Below are 20,838 nucleotides of genomic sequence, written 5' to 3'. Positions count from 1 at the left end.
ACACTCAAGATACTTGTAAAACGTTTTTAAATCAGATAAGACTTTGATTACATTGCTGATTACTTGATCATTTCATACATAAAAAACTACAAAATAAACTTTCCTACTCATGAAAAGTATTTTCCTGAAACTCTACACAGTAATTTATAGTTCAATTTCGAGTAATTAACATTTTTGGTTACCATGTAGAGGGTGACGAGCGGAATTCCCGGAAATCGACCATTTTGGACCTCTCGATTCCCGGGAAATGCGGTCAAGACCCCCGAAATTTTATACTTATAAATATCGAAGCAAAATTTATAAAATAATCAGAAAATTATTTGAAAAATTCTAAATTGTTTAGAACATTGGATGTTCAATGTTCGATATCCAAGTTCGAATAAACCAATGCTTCTCTGATCTTCTTATTCATAATGTTTAAAATTTAACTTGTCAAACATTCCAATAACTATAATTGAGAGAAGCCAAAACAAATTGGAAAAATTTATCTTAAAGCAAACTTAGCAGTTACCTGAAATGAAATCTAAAGTTTTTTTTTAATTATTTTTATTTATTAATTCCAAGAGGGAATAGATTTTTCAAAATAAGCTCAATTTCCATATCTTCTCTCGAGCATAGCAATCCTCCCTAGGGTAATTTCGCTGTATCAAGCTAATTTCCTTTTTTGATGTCAATAAGTCATTTTGTGTTTTACGTCAACTTCAATATTCATTAACGTTTTGGAAAAACAATTGTGAACATTCGGGTTAATAATTCTTCAATTAATATTTACAAATGACCGGGTCCGGTGATTTAGTGGTTAGCGTGGTAGCCTCTGAATCCCAGTATGGCCTGGGTTCAATCCCAGACGGACCCGGTGGCATTTTTCGAGACGAGATTTGCCTGACCACGCCTTCTATCGGATGGGGAAGTAAAACGTCGGTCCATTTGCGTAAAAGAGGTTTTGGGTGGCAGTGCGTGGCCGAATGGTTACGCTGTCTGCTTTGTAAGCGGATGATTCTGGGTTCGATTCCCATCTGCTACAACCTTCCATCGGATGAGGAAGTAAAATGTCGGTCCCGGCCTTGGTTGTTAGGCCGTTAAGTCATTCCAGGTGTAGGAGTCGTCTCCATGCCATAAGTACAAACAACACACCAAACCAAGCCTACTCGGGTGGAATCGCTGGCGTCGGTTGGACTCGTAATCCGAAGGTCGTCAGTTCAAACACTGGGGTGGAAGGTTCCTTGGAGTAAAAAGAGGTTTGGGTGCTCTCCCCGTTCAAGCCTTCGGACTCCTAGGTTCTAATCTAATCTAATCTAATCTAATCAGACCCTAGCGCAGCCAATCTTTCGAAGGGATCCTGGAGAGTGCCTTAGGTTAGATGACGCCTAGCACTCTTCTTGTCATTTATTAACATTTGTAGTGCGCCATTGCATTGGAATGCATTGAAACATCACAAGCGTTAAACCGGCCAGGCCTACTGCGTAAAGCCGTATCGCAGAGATGACTCGTAATTGGGTTGAGTTTGAGCACTGAGTGTTCGAACAACAACACAATTCTGTATCGAGGGGAGGAAGAAGCGTGGGGACACACCACCATACGCTCCGAGATTTTGGTTGTATTCGTTGGGAGCACCATGCTAAGAAGGTTTGGTACTCCGGGACCCTCTCTCTGGGATGGGACATTGTATTTCCACGATTGCCCTGGACACTATTTGCCGTGGTTATAGCGCCACAACTCGCTCTCTATAACAGTATGCCTAATTCCAGTCCACGCTCACCAAGTCGTCATGGTCTAGTGGGTAGCATTTTTGCTTACCAATCCTAAGGACGGAGGATCGAACCCCGCCTCGAGCGACTTTGATTTTTCGTTCATATTCATCATTTCAAATTTATGTGTTCTTGACTTTCTCGTTGGGAGCAGATGGGAATCGAACCCAGAACCATTCGCTTACAAAGCGAAAACCGTAACCAGTCAGCCACGGTCGCTCCCCAGCCTTCGGACTCCTAGGTTCGAGCAGAAACTTGCAATAGAGACCACAAAAGACCCGGGGGTCGTTAATGTGGATGGTTTGATTTTTGAGGTTTTGGGTGACTCACCACACATAACCTTCGGACGCCTAGAAATGAGCAGAAACTTGCAACAGAGACCACAAAAGACCCGGGGGTCGTTAAAGTGGATTGCTATGCATATTGCAAATATCCCGATACTGGGAAATTAGATATTAGCTGTTTTTTTTCTAATCTAATCTAATCTAACCCTATTGCAGCCAGTCTTTCGAGGGCATCCTGGAGAATGCCTTAGGTTGATTAACGCCTAGCATCTTCTTGTCATTATTAACATTTACAGTGCCCATTGCATTAAATTGCATTGAAACATCACAAATGTTAAAGCGGCCAGGTCAACTGCGTAAAGTCACCGCAAAGATGATTCGTTGAATTGGATTAAGTTTGAACACGAATGTTTAAACAGCAATACAGTTCTGAATCTACAGGGGAGGAAGATACGTGGCTCACGTTCCTGTTTATTTTGGCCACCATGCTAAGAAGTTTTGGTGCTCCGGGACCCTCGAGGATGGGACATCTTATTTCCACAAATGCCCTGGACACTTTTTGCCGTGGTTATAGCGCCACAACTCGCTCACTGTTGGAGAAATATTAAAATTAGTACAATTTGGAATTTACATTGTATGATAGTGTTAGTGACCTTATTTTTAATCCATTTTTAATTCAAAATTTGATATGCACTAAACTAATAATAGAGTGAAACTAAAATTCTGTATCATTTTACATGTACTGTACAATCCATTTTAATGCTATGGGAAAAAGTAAGGCACAACTGCTACTTTTTGTAGTTAGTATCTAACGGCATTAAAAATAAATGAGTAGTGCGGTGCCTGTGTGGACACGCAGTCCTGTTTTTTCGTGTTATTTTCCGTCTCTTTTGTGTCGCTGTTCGAGTGCATGGGGTGATTGGTCAGCATAATTAAATAATGGCATCAGTAGTGCGGTGCCTGTGTGGACACGCAGTCCTGTTTTTTCGTGTTATTTTCCGTCTCTTTTGTGTCGCTGTTCGAGTGCATGGGGTGATTGGCCAACATAATTAAATAATGGCATCAGTAGTGCGGTGCCTGTGTGGACGCGCAGTCCTGTTTTTTCGTGTTATTTTCCGTCTCTTTTGTGTCGCTGTTCGAGTGCATGGGGTGATTGGCCAGCATAATTAAATAATGGCATCAGTAGTGCGGTGCCTGTGTGGACACGCAGTCCTGTTTTTTCGTGTTATTTTCCGTCTCTTTTGTGTCGCTGTTCGAGTGCATGGGGTGATTGGCCAACATAATTAAATAATGGCATCAGTAGTGCGGTGCCTGTGTGGACGCGCAGTCCTGTTTTTTCGTGTTATTTTCCGTCTCTTTTGTGTCGCTGTTCGAGTGCATGGGTTGATTGGCCAGCATAATTAAATAATGGCATCAGTAGTGCGGTGCCTGTGTGGACACGCAGTCCTGTTTTTTCGTGTTATTTTCCGTCTCTTTTGTGTCGCTGTTCGAGTGCATGGGGTGATTGGTCAGCATAATTAAATAATGGCATCAGTAGTGCGGTGCCTGTGTGGACACGCAGTCCTGTTTTTTCGTGTTATTTTCCGTCTCTTTTGTGTCGCTGTTCGAGTGCATGGGGTGATTGGTCATTATAATTAAATAATGGCATCAGTAGTGCGGTGCCTGTGTGGACGCGCAGTCCTGTTTTTTCGTGTTATTTTCCGTCTCTTTTGTGTCGCTGTTCGAGTGCATGGGGTGATTGGTCAGCATAATTAAATAATGGCATCAGTAGTGCGGTGCCTGTGTGGACGCGCAGTCCTGTTTTTTCGTGTTATTTTCCGTCTCTTTTGTGTCGCTGTTCGAGTGCATGGGGTGATTGGATTTCTTCTTCTTCTTTTTTCATTTATTTTTTGTTCGCGCGTTCGTTGGTCGATGATTTTTTTTATTTTTGTTCTCTTTATTTAGTTTTCGATAGAAACGATCCGATTTTTGTTTTTTGAGACAAGCAAGTCGTATTGCTGGATTAAGTCCTTTCCATATCATCGAGGATCGGAAGGCACGTCGACGGATATGTTTTAAGGCTTATGATATAAAATAATTTTAATGAATGAAGCCCTTCCTACATCACCGTTGATCGGAAGGCACGCCGACGGAGAATTTCTGGAGAATCGCGGTCGAATTAATACTATATTTAAATCCCTAGATAGGTATCTTTCCGCAGCCGGCTGCCTAAGATTTTTAAAATTTCAACCGATAAACAAATTGCTTATGGTCGCATCACCTACCACAGTGAATCCTGACCTCATACCCATCTTACTAACCCCTCAAAACTCATGTGATACTTTGTCGGAGACGCAGTCGATTTGGCGGTCCCATCACTCAAGTATCGGCTAACATTCCCATCCACTTCCCCGTGTCTTACCACTGGTCGTGGCCGGCGTCGGTATTGATCAGCACGATAGGGACCTTTGAAAATTGCGAAGGGGTGATGATTGGTTCCTACTTTTCATCTGTGGTCCACGGAGCAATGTTTGGGGGTCCTGGTCAATAACGAAGTAGCAGCTACGGGTAGACACCAATGCTATGCTATGCTATGCTTAGTATCTAACGGCATTAAAAATAAATGAATAAATGATGACTCACCTTTATTAAAACCCAAGTGCAAGGTGCTCTCACACATGCTTTGAAAAATAAAACGATCCTACCTGAAATAGATGATACACTTCCAAACCTCTCACGCTGGTCCGATGCATTCAGATGAGCCATCTAAACACGACGGCAACATCCCTGCACTGTGGTGAGAATGTGTCCAGTTCCGCCTACTACAGCTTCATCTTGGATCCCTCTTGAGAGCGTTCTCCTCGGTCAGGAATCACAAAAATCGCAGCCACCTCGAATCGAGTACGTCCTGGGGAGCCACATTTCACTCAAGTTTTTTTTCTCACCGGCATCGCAACATGGCTTGTCCGACTCAACAAACTACGATTTTCACAAGATCACATTAAGCATTGAGCGGCATATGCTTACAAAATTTATATTTTAAATCCTGCTTTCTTCCGCACCGATGCCTACGACAACATCACGATTGGCAAACACAAACCCTCACAAAAACCTTACTTCTTCTCAGCAATGAAACCCCCAACGGCTCCTAAAATTTCTTATCCCGGGAACTTCGACAACAAAAATATTTATTTTCTCTTCTTTGGATTCCAATTGGATTTATTTTCTTCGCCTCTACGAACTTTGTCGTTTCAAATTTGATGCCGTCTGACTTTTCTGCGAGGCCCATGCAGCACAACAAAAATGACATCCGCTCCCATTGAAAAGAATAATACAAACTGAAGAAAGAACAAGAAGCGCCTAGCACAAACTATTTTTAAACAAATTTTCACTCAAACTCCCAAATAATTCAGTTAACTCTATAGAATTTCGTTAGCAGAACCACTTATTTTCCTTTCGACACCCGAACGAATACTTTTCGCGATTGATTTCACACACAAAACGCTCGAAAAATACGCTGGCTCTGTACCGATGAACCGTAGGCAAGCAGCAGGGATGCCAAACTCAGATATTAGCTTTTTTTTCGCAAAATCATGCAACAAGCTTGTAAAACTTTTGAAAAATCACCCAGTGCGATTAAAGATTCATTAACATTTGAAACTACAATTTTGAGTCCCAAAAAGCATAAAAAACGATTTTGTAATTGCAGATTCAGAAAAAAAAAATCAAAATGTAGATATAGTTCCTCAGATAAAGAGGATACTGAAGTTAACGTTTCATAGAATAACTTAATTGATTGAAAAGAAACAATATTATTACATTGCCTTTTAAATTATTGTCACTATTGGCATAGAAAAAAACTCCTGGGTCCCGGGAATTACCGGGAAATGGCCAAATTCAACTCTCGATTCCCGGGAAATTGAAAATCTCGAGAATCGTCACCCTCTATTACCATGCAACTGGTTAATGTTTGGTCAAGGAAATATGATGTTATTCATAAAAATCTAATTACCCTTAACAATGCAGGTTTGAGACCTGCAAAAATTTTAGTTGTATCAGCTAAATCCAAGCTAAATCAGAGCAGACGGCTGATATTTGTACACAACAATTATGTAATAATCTATTTATTCTAGTAAACATATATTTTAATACGGTGTAGCGACCCACATCTTTTTCACCTTAGATGAAATCCCTGACGCAATAATGTGCGATTGGACTTTGATCCATGATGAGGAGATTTCATCCAGTGGTGAAATTAAAGAGAACCGTGAAGTCGCTCAAATCATAATTAGTCTACAGCCAAATTACCCCCAGGGGAACTTGGCCCAGTTAGCATAACTTCACTTTTCAAGATCAAACGAAGGGCCGGCTGAGGCGATGTCGTTTGTGCGTTCGGGTTTTCACACGCGCCAAAAACAGATGGCCCATGCGTGAGCCGATAGGAGATCGAATCTTATTCATTTTGCTTATGCCAGAGGGAGAGAGAGAGATAGAGAAAGGGAGAAGAAGGACAATATGCGACACTTCGGGTTTTGACTCGTTGACCAATCAATTAGGACATGGAGGGGATAATTACCTCACCCGCTAATTGATTGGTCAGAAGGTCTCGGCAAGAAATCCGAACCCAAAAGATTCCAGGAATTATGGGGATCTTCAAAGTCCTCAAATGAACGAAGAGGTCACTATAAAAGGCGATCGAAAATCTCGATCGGGGTCCAGTCCGGTCCAGTCCAGTATGTTCAGTATGCAGTTCAGTTCGGTGTTCAGTTCGGAGTAGTTCAGTGTCAGTTTTGGTGTTTGACCTTTTGTAACTCGTTAAACTTTTCAATAAAGAGTTAAGAATAGTGATCGTGCCCGCGTTTTCACTCAAAATTAAAAAAAAAGAAATTCCAGTGTTTGAAGAATATTAGGTGGACGGCGCGATACAACGGTTTTCTGATATTAATTTCGGAATAAATCCAGCATATTCAAAAACTAGCATAGCATTGGTGCTACTTCGTTATTGACCAGGACCCCCAAAACATTTCTCCGTGGACCACAGATGAAAAGTAGGAACCAATTCGCAATTTTCAAAGATCCCTATCATGCTGATCAATACCGACGCCGGCCACGACCAATGGTAAGACACGGGGAAGTGGATGGGAATGTTAGCCAATACTTGAGTGATGGGACCGCCAAATCGGCTGCGTCTCCGACAAAGTATCACATGAGTTTTGAGGGGTTAGTAAGATGGGTATGAGGTCAGGATTCACTGTAGTAGGTGATGCGACCATAAGCAATTTGTTTATCGGTTAAAATTTTAAAAATCTTGGGCAGCCAGCTGCGGAAAGATCTAGAGGTTTTAATACAGTATTAATTCGACCGCGATTCTCCAGAAATTCTTCGTCGGCGTGCCTTCCGATCAACGGTGATGTAGGAAGGGCTTCATTCATTAAAATGATTTTATATCATAAGCCTTAAAACATATTCGTTGGCGTGCCTTCCGATCATCGATGATACACAAAGGACTTAATCCAGTAATACGGTTTGCTTGTCTCGAGAAAAAAAAAACTCAGATCGTTTCTATCGAAAACTATATAAAGAGAACAAAAAAAACTCATCGGCCATCGAACGTGCGAACTAAAAAAAAAACGATAACTATATAAACACAAATAATTTCAAAACTCAAAACGACTATGAAACATGCAGCGCGTGGTTTCAATGCCCGCAATCGACTATAGACCGATTCTTCGGCTCCTTTTTAAAAAATTCCCAAGTTTTTTTCAGCGTTTTGGCTGTAGTGGCACAATTAAAGAAGAAACCCCCCAATGTTATTACATATTTGAAAAGATAATTGATTTTCCAACATAGAAATGACATGCATAATGAACAATATTATTCCTGTGCTTCTCCTGAAATGAAAATGTAGCGTGACGTCCGCGTGACGTCATCGTAAAACTGGAATTTTAAAAGGCACATAAAAAAAATCAACACAGTTTTGCCAGATTGATTTTTTAAAACTTTTGCTCTTCTACACATTATCACAAATTGAAAAACGAATCTTTTGCTCCTTGAACTGAAAGATTTGGTTGAGATTTGAGTTTTTGTCAGCCATTTCTTTTCGTGACGGGACAACGAAAGGAGCAGATTTATGAAAAAACTCCTCTCCCATTCAATAACTTGCAGACCTTATTTGGTCAATATTTTTGGCATTTCAGATAAGAAAACGCATTTAAAGCACATTTTTTTTTTTTTTTTTTTGGATGGTGGTCCAGAAACCTCTAAACTGGGCCCTCGTCCTGTCACGTCCGTCAGTAGTCTTGTCGTACATTACAACTAGAATCAGATCTGCCAATGAATTAGTACACTTCGACCAAATAAACACTGACGCTGTATGGATCTGACTCTAGAATAAATGTACAGTTGTGTGTTATTCATAAGTCCAACTTATTCAATTATTCATTTAAGTCCAAATATTCATTTGCTAACTACTTTGGATTGAAATTATAAATTTTAATCTAAAATCCTCTAAACTTAATGTTCAAAACTAAACGTTCCTTTAACTGTTGTAATACTACTTCTATCAAAAAAACAATAAAAATTGTGAACTGATATACAAATAGGATAGAAATCGCGATTTGAAAAAGAAATGACCATTTACGTCAAGAGATCCGTAGTTCCTCGATTCGCAACAATGGCCGATACAACCATAATCCGAAAACCGTTAGTTCAACAGATCAACGAATTTTGTCCGATATCATTACATTATTGATTGATCGAGACTCTATGAACAATTTGACATAAACGAATGCATAGTATTCTACATCAATCAAAGTTTAATGACAGCATTACTCTAACTTAACAATTGCAACTAAATTTATCATCAAATAGATTTGGAAAGCATACAGATTTATTTTAAATGCTAATGCTAAGCAACAAATCAATTGTACTATCCTAAAGTCCCACCTAAATCACACATTGTGATAGTGAAAAAGTCACAGCAGCAGCGGTGTCTTGTGCAATTGTGATATTTTCACTATCGGAGAACTACCTAGTTCACGAAGACAGCTTATCGGTCAACGCTTAAGCCCTGGGGCTGCGACAAAGCGAGTTCTCGTAGCATGAAGTGGTGTCCATAGTGCTTATAAAAAAGAATGTATACCCAAATTTTAACTAATGCACTAGGATTAAATCATGCCCCTTGACTTTACAAGGCCCAGGGAAGAAAACGCATTTAAAGCACATTGCAATTATTAGATCATAATTAAAATGAAATTTTTCATATAAAAAATCACATTGAAAATTGAAAAAAGTGACATTTTGGTGTAGCTTCGCTAAGAATCGGTCTATACCTTTTTTAGAAAGGCAACAAAAATCAAGCGCGACGTCCGCGACCTGGGTGCGGAATAGTTGTTCGCAAAGCGGCCTCACTTTGGGACTGTCAAAGCGGAACCAATTTACTGTTCGCAAAATGATACCAAGAAGTGGCAAGTATTGTGATCGATCTATAATTTATTTTTTCAGGAATAAAAAAAAGTTGATCTCATCGAGCTTTTGAAGTATTCGAAGTCAACAAATCTTAAGAAGGAATTCAAAATCCCGAAACTTTAATTCGGTTACTCTTCAGCTTCACATAATTCCACGCAATTATTCGTCACGTGGGAAACTAAAATTGCCTCTTTTACCCGCCAATTGTTGTTTAGTCTATGAGCAAAAAAAAGCGAAGCACTTAAATTTTCAGCGAAAACTTTAACATCAACAGATTCAAAATGTTTCAAAACAATTCACTTCAGCAGCAACAAATATGTCACGCTTGAGCTTGAACATAGCGTTCTACTTTGTTTATGTTTACAGCTGTAGTGTAGTTGTATTAGTGGGGAGCAGTAGGGAGCTTTCGAAAATCACGTTACGCATTCTGTCTTTTCAGCACCCAGTCCGCGACGTAAAACGGCATAGAGCACAGAACTAAATATTTCCCTCCACCACACCACTGCATGCAAACAAACACTGCCACTGAATTGATGATGGAATATTTTACATCCCTCCACCACACCACCTCATGCAAACAAATACGTCACAACGAGAACAGAATTATGCGACTGTGCGGTCTCTTCACTGTCAATGAAAAAAAATCAAATAAAACAGTATTCACACCACCAAAAGATTAACAAACTCTCTACCTAAGAATCACAAATAATACACAAACACAGAAATCACGATTTCTATTCGAAAACGCGAAACCACCCGGATCGAAAAACACACACAATCGGGGGGACAACAAAGACGGAAACGGCAACGAAAATCTTGCGTGATGACCGCGACGCACACCGTTCAAAATTTCCAACGCAACTGTCAAACTTCGCGAAACCGCCCGGATCGAAAAACAAACACAATCGGGGGGACAACGAAGACGGAATTAACACAAAAATACAAAAATGACGAAAAGAATGAGCAAAAAATTTAAAACAATTGAAAAACAAACACGAGAGACACGTTGAAAATGCGATTCCAACACAAAATAATCTAAATCCCTAAGCTTTTTAGCGAAAACGACAACAGTATCCGCGAAGAACCAGAAGCGCGAATGCGGCACTCGACTTCAGTTTTTCTTCCGCCGTATTCTGATCAGGAACGAACTCACCAACATTCCAGTTTGCGCATTTTTGACGGTGTTTTTTTTTTAACTTTCGCCGACGGCCATGGCGGCGGCCTCGACGGCGGAGAGTGAGTGGACGGAGCATAGAACCGAGGATGGAAGGCCGTTCTACTGGAACGCGGCCATGAAGAAAAGTGTGTTGGAGAAACCGGACGGGTTCCAACCCAAAACGCAGGCGGCGACGGGAATGGAGGTGGAAGACTCCGAAGGAGGAGGAGAGGACGGGGGCGAATTTCGTCCCGTGATCAAGGTTCGGCGCAGGAAGGCTAACGAGGAGATCAACGTCGGCGAAGCCAGGAAGTGGAGAAACTGCTCAGCAACAACAAGTTCAGCCCGCTAGCGGAGAAGAGCAACAACAATAACAATGCGAATCCAGCAGCAGAAAAAAACACCCCTGTGGTACCAGCACCCGGCAAGTCGGACGGGGAAAAGAAGCAGCCGCCGCTGGTGGTGAAAGAAACGAGCTTCGCCCGCCTTGCGAAGGTGATGTCGACATGTGATCTCCCAGTGTCTTGCGAACCTTCGTGGTGAACGGACACTAGAGCTGCGGTATTTTTTACTACCTAAGCTCAGAGTTATTTCAAAACAAAATTCACAGTCTTTTTAAAGACTACCTGAGTTATTTTCCAAAATTCTAAACAGTCTTTTCAAGACTAACACCACCTGAAATTTTGTTGTATTTTGCAAACGAAGCCATCTTTTTAAGAGAACTTTGCTTGCAAAATGCGTCAAAACAAAGGTAAACGCAAATCTTCTGAAGATTTGGTCGTTACGTCGGTGAAGCGTTTGAACGCTAAATCGGCTAACGGAAAAAGAAAACAGCCTCTTCTGAGGTCTGATTCTGATTCTGAATGTGAGGTCAATCCTCCAATTCCATTGACAAACAGTTTCGATGTTTTATCCGAAACTGAAGACAAGGAACCTTCTCCTCGTACTGAGCCTTCTGCCGTCGAGAAACGGGTAAAGGCTCCGCCAATTGTAGTGACTTCCGTCTCCGATTTGGCCAGCTTTCGAACGCAACTGAAGAATTGCAAGGAAACTTGCAATTTGAAACTTTCGTTCCAGCTTGGTCGAAGAGGAGAATGTAGCTTGTTGACGGAATCTTTACAAGATCACCAAACTTTTGTTGGTTATTTGAAAAACCACAAACACAATTTCTACACGTATGAGACCAAGAATGCTCGTCCATTCAAGGCGGTCCTGAAAGGTCTCTCCAACGACTTGTCGGTGGATGAGATCAAAAACGAACTTAAGGTGTTGCTTGGCTTTGCCCCATCCCAAGTAATACCAATGAAGAAAAAATCAAACGGGAATATTTCTCGCTTTGGTTTGACTTCACAATTTTATCTGATTCATTTCAACAGAAATGAAATCAACAATTTGAAACTTTTGGACAAAGTACAGTTTTTGTTCCATGTACGGGTGAAGTGGGAGCATTTTAAGAAACATGGCGGTAATGGCCAGAATCTGACCCAGTGCCGGCGTTGCCAGGCATTCGGTCACGGTACTGATCATTGCGCCATGGTTCCAAAATGCATGGTTTGCGGGGATTCTTCCCACGACAAGGACAATTGTCCCGTGAAAGAAGTCACCCAATTTAAATGTGCAAATTGTGGTGGAAATCACAAATCAAATTTCTGGGATTGCCCCATCAGAAAAAAGGTTTTGGATTCTCGTGCTAAGCATCAGCCGAAATCCAAACCGAAATTTTCTCAAAGTCAGGTTGTACCTGCATCTTTAAATCAAACGTTCGTGCTGTCTCACTCGAACAATGCTAGAAATACCCCTACCGTGGAAAAGTTAGGTAACAACAATGGCATTTCTTATGCTAACGTCGTTTCGGGTTCGGGTTCATCCACGAATTTTAAATCCTCTACCAATCTTTCTGAAATTGGGCAGGTACCTCAAATCTCATTTGAAAAATTTTCTGCTGGCAACGCTTTGGGATCTTCTGATCTCGGCGATGTTACGTTTGAAAAAATGACTTTTTTGCAAAACTCACTGTTTGGTTTGATTCAAACAATGAGTAATGCTACATCCATGATGGAAGCAATCCAGATTGGATTAAAATTTGCGAATGATGTTGTTCTTACCCATAATCTGGATCCATCAATATTATGAATTTTAATGCTCGCTCTTTAAAAGCGAAAGAAAATGATTTTTTCAACTTTTTACGAGTTCATAACGTGCATGTTGCTGTTATAACCGAAACATTTTTAAAAACAGGCACTTATTTGAAAAGTGATCCAGATTATAAAGTTATAACTAATAACCGAATGAATCGAAATGGCGGTGGAGTTGCAATAGTTATCCACCGTAGTATGACTTACTTTACGTGACTTTAAGTTAAAAGTTATTGAAAGTTTGGGCATTGAACTTGAAACTTCTTTTGGGAAAATTATGATTGCAGCTGCATATTTGCCTTTCCAGTGCACTGGGGAAAATAAAAATTATTTCAAAGGGGATTTGAATAAACTTACTCGGCATAGATCTCGATTTTTGATTATCGGTGATTTTAATGCCAAACACCAATCTTGGAATAATTCTAAAGTAAATTCCAACGGTAAAATTCTATTCAGAGATTGCACTTCTGGTCTTTATTCGGTTTTATACCCGAATGGACCAACTTGCTTTTCTTCTGTTAGAAATCCATCAACAATTGATTTGGTTTTGACAAATCAAAGTCAGTATTGTGGTCCTTTAGTGACTCATCCTGATTTTGATTCTGATCATCTTCCAGTAACTTTTTCACTTTCTCATGAAGCAGTTACCAGACCCAATAGTTCTGTGTTTAATTACCACAAAGCTAATTGGGACAGGTATCAGCATCATATTGAGAATAATTTAAATCATGATTTTGTTTTAGAAACCAAAGCTGATATTGATTCAGCCTTGGAATCTTTAACTAATGCAATTTTGGATGCTAGGAATATTGCTATTCCTAAAGTCCAAGTCAAATTTGATTCTCCCATTATTGATGACGATCTTCAGCTTTTGATTCGTCTGAAAATGTTCGCCGAAGACAGTATCAACGTTCTCGTGATCCTGCACTGAAGCGAATTCAAAAGATTTGCAAAAGGTTATTGACCACAGATTCACTCTCCTGCGAAATGAAAAGTTCGCAAGAGATGTCGAACAAATTAAACCTTTTTTGGAAACTTTCAAAGGTTCTTAAGAAACCTCAAAAACCAATCCCTTCTTTAAAAGATGGTGATAATATTCTATTAACTAATGGGGAGAAAGCTCAAAAACTTGCTCAGCAGTTTGAGAGTGCTCATAATTTCAACTTGAATGTTTTGAGTCCTATTGAAGATCAAATTTCAATAGAATTTCAGAATATTGTTGAACAAGAATTTTCATCAGATGAAGTTTTTAATACGGATCTGAATGAAATAAAATCTATTATCAAAAATTTAAAAATATGAAAGCCCCTGGTGAGGATGGCATTTTTACATTTTAATTAAAAATTACCAGAAGCAACTTTAAGTAGCTTGGTCAAAATTTTCAACAAATGTTTTGATTTGGCATATTTTCCCAGTAGTTGGAAAAATGCCAAAGTAATTCCGATTTTGAAACCGGATAAAATCCTGCTGAAGCCTCAAGCTATCGGCCCATTAGTTTGCTTTCATCTATTAGTAAATTATTCGAAAGAATAATTCTTAATAGAATGATGACGCACATTAATGAAAATTCAATTTTCGCTGATGAGCAGTTTGGATTTCGCCTTGGGCATTCAACTACTCATCAGTTGTTGAGAGTTTCAAATTTAATTCGAAGCAACAAATCTGAGGGCTATTCTACTGGCGCTGCTCTTCTAGACATAGAAAGACAGTGTTTGGCATAAAGGATTGATTGCGAAATTGAAAAGGTTTAATTTTCCGATTTATATCGTGAAAATTATTCAAAATTATTTGACGGATCGTACTCTGCAGGTATGTTATCAGAATAGCAAATCTGATCAACTACCTGTACGTGCTGGCGTCCCTCAAGGAAGCATTTTGGGTCCAATTTTATACAATATTTTTAATTCTGACTTGCCTGATTTGCCCCCAGGATGTCAGAAATCACTTTTTGCTGATGACACAAGCATCTCCGCCAAAGGCAGAAGCCTTCGTGTCATCACAAGAAGATTACAAAAAAGCTTGGATATTTTCAATTCTTATTTGAAAGAATGGAAAATTACTCCAAATGCTGCAAAACTCAACTTATTATTTTCCCTCACAAACCAAGGGCTGATTTTCTTAAACCAAAAGTCATCACATTATAAAGATGAATGAGGTAAATTTAAAGTGGGAGGATCAAGTGAAATATCTTGGACTTGGTTTTGACAAAAACCTTACTTACAAGGATCACATTGAAAGTATCCAGGTTAAATGTAACAAATATATTAAATGTTTGTATCCACTTATAAACAGGAATTCTAGACTTTGTCTCAAGAATAAACTGTTAATTTAAAAACAAATTTTCAGACCTGCCATGCTTTATGCTGTGCCGATCTGGACAAGCTGTTGCTTAACCAGGAAGAAAAAACTTCAGAGGATTCAGAACAAAATTCTGAAAATGATTCTGAAACTTCCTCCCTGGTTCAGCACCAGTGAACTTCATCAATTAGCCGAAGTTGACACTTTGGATGTTATGTCCAATAAGATAATTGATGCATTTCGACAAAAATCATTGCAGTCTTCAGCTGCATTGATCCGCTCTTTATATAGTTTATAAGTTAGTTTTAAGGTATCCCTTTTCCCTTTTGTACATGTAGGACCTCCTACATTTGAAATCACTGAATAGCGAAAGCTACAATATTTCATGAATAAATGAAAGTTGCTAGTATTTAAAATTGAGGTGAAAAGTCATCGTTTGTGATTGGACACTCAATAATATTTTAACTGAATGAATGTACATGGAAACGAAATTTGAATAAATATAAATAAAAAAAAAAACATGTGATCTCCAGCCGGAACACAAACTGACGCGGTACGGCACCAAAATTACGTGCTTCTCGAGCGACGACTTCGACACGGTGCAAGCCCACCTGAAGAAGAACAAGGTGCAGTTCTACACGCACGGAAAGCGCAGTGCGAGACCGCACCGGGTAGTAATGCGAGGTCTCCCGAACGCGGAACCGGATTACGTCAAGGAGCTGCTCAAGACGGAACATCAGCTGGACGTCTTGGCAGTACACGCCATCAGGCGGAAGCAACAGCTTCCCGCCATCGATGAGACGCCTTTCATCGTGCCTTTCCCCAAGGGTCACACCAGTCTGAAGGAGTTGAGTAGCAAGGTAAATAAAGTGGGACCAGTCGTCGTCCGGTGGGTGGCCTACCGGAACAAAGAACCGCACGTGACCCAGTGCAAGAACTGCTTGCACAGTGGTTTAAAAGGCTGTTTTGACGTACTTAATTGATTAGAGCAAAAAGTAAGCATTTTCGTGCTTTGACATGTTCTACAACTTTGTTTAGCGTTGTCATGGCCTACTTTTGGTGAAATTTGTTTTTCAAAACACTCATCACAGCAGGCTATGGAATTTCTAACTTTTGACAGTTAAGAGATAGAGCTTTGATGTCTTCGGCAAAGTTGTAGGGCTGAAAATTTCCACAAACTTTGTCGAAGACGCCAAAGCTCTATCTTTGCGTTGAATACCAGTTTTGGAACCTTTTTCATAAATCCCTGCCAAAAAACAGTTTTTTGACTAAAACTATGTTAAACTTTGATTTTAGACGATTACAATGTTCAGAAGAGTTGTTAGTAATATCAAAACAAACAACTTTGTCGAAGATGCCAAATTGATAGGACCTATATGTTATGAGTTATTGCAAGATTTCGTGATAATTTAGCTAGTTTTCGAGCTCGGTATACAAAGCCTCGGGCAAATTTGGGCAAAAACCCATACAATAGGCTTCAAGTATGACTATTCCACTACATAATGTCGGGTGAATCATTCGTCCGAAGGTTTACGGTCATAGATTTCCGAGCATTTTAATTTATTTTATTTTTGATGACTATTTAAATGCATTTAGGACACTTTGAAGGCACATAAGCCATTTTTGCGATTTATTCGGACACACGAGGCGTGTAGGCCAGACTTTTGTGAAAATTTTGATGTATTGGAAGTCGATTTTTGAGGCTATCCAGTGTATTTTTGGGAATATCTCTGAAAAAAAAATCCCATCAAAAAATAGTCATCAAAAATAAAATCAATTAAAATGCTCGGAAATCTATGACCGTAAACCTTCGGACGAATGATTCATCCGACATTTTGTAGTGGAATAGTCATACTTGAAGCCTATTGTATGGGTTTTTGCCCAAATTTGCCAGAGGCTTTATATACCGAGCTCGAAAACTAGCTAAATTATCACGAAATCTTGCTATAACTCATCACATATAGCTCCTTTCAATTTGGCGTCTTCGACAAAGTTGTTTGTTTTGATATTACTAACAACTCTTCTGAACATTGTAATCGTCTAAAATCAAAGTTTAACATAGTTTTAGTCAAAAAACTGTTCTTTGGCAAGTATTTATGAAATAGGTTCCAAAACTGGTATTCAACGCAAAGATAGAGCTTTGGCGTCTTCGACAAAGTTTGTGGAAATTTTCAGCCCTACAACTTTGCCGAAGACACCAAAGCTCTATCTCTTAACTGTCAAAAGTTAGAAATTCCATAGCCTGCAGTGATGAGTATTTTGAAAAACAAATTTCACCAAAAGTAGGCCATGACAACGCTGAACAAAGTTGTAGAACATGTCAAAGCACGAAAATGCTTACTTTTTGCTCTAAACAATTAAGTTCGTCAAAACAGCCTTTTGAACCACTGTGGCTTGCAGTTCGGTCACGGAACCAGTAACTGCCATCTCAAGCCCAGGTGCAGCAGCTGTGGGGGTGCCCACAGCACGGAAAAGTGCAAAGCAGAGGAAACGGAAGCCAAGAAGTGTGTCAACTGCTCTGGATCTCACGAGGGTCTGGACCGCAGCTGTCCCAAACGTGCGCAGTTCATCAAGTCGAGGCAGCAGGCGTCCACGCCGAAGCCGCCAGCATGGAAGAAGGACAAACAGACTCCGGCAGGAGCCGCGTTTACCGCGGCGGATTTTCCTCCGCTACCTGGAGCGGTGCCGTCCGTTGAACCGGAAAATAAACATCCTCGTCCCGCAGGAAGAAGTCGACAAGATACTGGCGCCGGCGCCGGTGCAACCCCGAAGGAGCAACAAGGCGAACGGAAGCTGTACAGTGAGTCGGAGCTGTGGGCCATTTACCGAGAATACCGAGTACGCTTGAGGCAGTGCAAGACACCCGAGGAACAGATTGATGTGATCGCACACTTACTGACACATGGCACGAGCAAATGATCATCTAATTCAGTTACGGTTTTTTTTTCTTTTCTTTTATTATTTTTTGTACTATTGATCCTCGGTCCTAACCTGGTCACAGCACCTAAAAGGACCTAATAAAAATAAGTTATGAACAAAAAAAAAAAACGAACTCACCAATTATCGCTGCTAGAAAAACTTCATTGATGATAATGCTTGTTCTTGGCTTGATCCTCAAAGGGCAATTCACTTCTGATATTGCATCAATATGAAGCCAATATTGGAGTCGATACGGTATGTAGCCAAGGAATACTGCGCGAGTAATATGCGCGTATGATATTTACGCTGATATTTGGGTAGATATGATCTCAAATACGACGAATATGGGGTCTATATCGTCAATACGGTATGCAGACAATGAGAATATTATGTGCGTATGATACGCGTATGCAGTATACTCGAAGTGATTAACCCCTAGTTGATCCTCCTGTCGCCTCCGCTTATGGACAGCCGACCGAAAGAGATTCGATAGCATATCTGCAGCGATCAGCTTTGCACACACACAACGATTATCGTTTTTAGCACTGTTTCTCATTTTGCACAATTTCATTCGCTCTCGACACTAGGTACACACAAACCCCAAACATATTTTCTCCCTTATTTTGGCACTTAATACCCTCGCTCGATTTAAGCTTCTCTGCTTGCTGCTATGCTCTTCCATTCGCTTCACCCGCGTTTGTAACCGTTGAATTAAAACATATTTTCACAAAACAACAATACTAACGAATGTAATTGGCATGCAACAACTCTAATATCCACTTCCCCTGCAGACGTCACCCACCCATTGGTGAGAGCGCCGAACTTTCCTGTAAGCGAGCAGCAATCATCTTCGGGAGAGAACTCTAACACTATAGTTATAATAGATCGCGTCCCGTTCAGCACGAACCGACTTGCGAGTCGTTCTTGCTTTTGCCAACATATTTTCACTGACGGCACTAAGACACAATCTACCCCACTGACCGGCTCCGAATTTGTCTCGAAATTGAATCAAAACAACATAGAGGAAATATACCCTTTCTAATCAAACACCTATCTTCGTCATATGGAGAGTTTGATGCTCGATTAAAGCTCCAAAAATACTATTTAGGCTGTAAACTTACCAGCAACAGCACCGCCTCGAGTAAGCACGCAAATGTATGCCACTTACTGGCGAAAAAGATCAAATTTAATGCACTTTTGATCATAATTTCTATTTTGCGAGACCATTTCTCATCATTTTGGTGGCACACACATCCACACGCAAGATCAGAGGTTAACTGCTTAACGAAAGTCGCCATCAATATCTTTTCACTTGCGCTAACGATTTCAAAGCGCTTAAGATATAAAATTGCTTCCAACTACCGGCAACATGTTTTTTTGACCGTTACTTAGTCACTCACTTGAAAAATAATCCCGAAACATGTAAATAATTAGCAAGCGCCATCAAAAAAATAAACGCGCTATGTCTTTTGACGTTTCAATTTTGACCATCCATTCTAATCGAAGGCTGAAGAAAACCGAGCGAGAAGCGAAGGCAAATAAAAAACAAAGGGTGGCCACCAACACCACCAGCAGCGCTTGTGGTGTTGCCAGGAAACTTTCTCTATAAATGCTACTTTTCGTGAGTGTTCGCTCAAAATTTCATCAATTTTGGCAGCAGGAAGCAGACCCAAACAAGCGTTGGAAGAAAAAAAGAACTAAGCTGAAAATACAAAAATGGGCGTGGCCCAATGCACACGACTGATTAGAATGCGTTTTTGAAATATTTTTTTAAAATGCTTGTAAAAGGAATATCATAACTTTTAATAGAAGTGAAAACTAACAGGAATGTTCACAAAAAGTTGCTCTACTCGTTGGTGTACTTGGTTTTACTGAATTTCAAGGAACACTTCAGATTATCCAGCATCATTCAAACAAGACCGCTTATTAGGCTTAAAATGGGGTTATTTCCCCTATATCGACGAAACCACGTAAGAGCGAGACAGGTGCTATGTTTGACGTTTAAAGAATCGACGAACTTGAAAAATAAAAAAGAAAAAGAAAAATAAATAATTTGAGCACGCATTGAAAAAACCCAACTTTCAATAAATACGCCATCAAGAAAATATTTAAAACAAAAAAACTTTGATTGTTGACGCCTTGAAAAAAAATCAACTTGCACTAAATACGCCCTGAAGAATATATTTAAATAAAACTTTGATCGTTGACGCCTTGAAAAAAAAACAAACTTTCACTAAATACGTTCTCAAGAAAATATTAAAAAAAAAACTTTGACCGTTGACGCCTACAAAACAACTAAAATCTCGCTTAATACGCCTTCATAAAAATAATAATAATACAACTTTGCTCGTTGACGCATTAAAAAAACTCAACTTTCACTAAATACGCCCTCCTGTTTTTTTAAACTTTAATCGTTGACGCCAAGCAAAAAAAACATTCACTAAATACGCCCTCAAGAAAGTATAAAAAAACTTTGATCGTTGACGACTTGAAAAAAATAAACTCTCACTTAATACGCCTTCATTAATTCATTTTTCAATTCAATTCAGTTTTATTGGTGAATAATCAAATTACAATAAATTATTGTGCTTTACGTACATTACAGAGTTTTTGAGTTCATTACAGCTGTGTTTTGCATCATAGTTCGTTTCTGAGCAATTGGAAGCGCCATAAATTGTTCCGCCCTATTACGACAGGTCCAGAACCGCGTTATCATCTCTCCCGCGAAAGCAACGAACTCAGGCAGAGTGAAGAGATCTTCACCGGTGACTTCTTGCTGTGCCGTGTTGCCACTACCAGAAGCGACCACGCTGGCAAATGAGCGTCCCCATCCAGAAGGGAACGTAGCATTA

General features: G+C 39.9%; 1 protein-coding gene across 1 annotated transcript; it reads left to right on the top strand.

Moving 5' to 3' along the window:
• The first annotated feature begins 10,689 nt into the window (after positions 1 to 10,689).
• On the top strand, positions 10,690 to 18,798 carry LOC119769787. Its single transcript, XM_038263388.1, has 4 exons — positions 10,690 to 10,714; positions 11,023 to 11,140; positions 15,588 to 15,927; positions 18,778 to 18,798. The coding sequence occupies exons 1-4, from the start codon at positions 10,690 to 10,692 to the stop codon at positions 18,796 to 18,798; spliced, it is 504 nt and encodes a 167-aa protein (XP_038119316.1).
• Positions 18,799 to 20,838: the final 2,040 nt, after the last annotated feature.

This window comes from Culex quinquefasciatus, chromosome 1, assembly GCF_015732765.1.
Source record: "Culex quinquefasciatus strain JHB chromosome 1, VPISU_Cqui_1.0_pri_paternal, whole genome shotgun sequence".
NCBI classification, from domain to species: domain Eukaryota; kingdom Metazoa; phylum Arthropoda; class Insecta; order Diptera; family Culicidae; genus Culex; species Culex quinquefasciatus.
The sequence above is the reverse complement of the archived record's forward strand: the minus strand, read 5'-3'. Positions and strand labels throughout refer to the sequence as shown.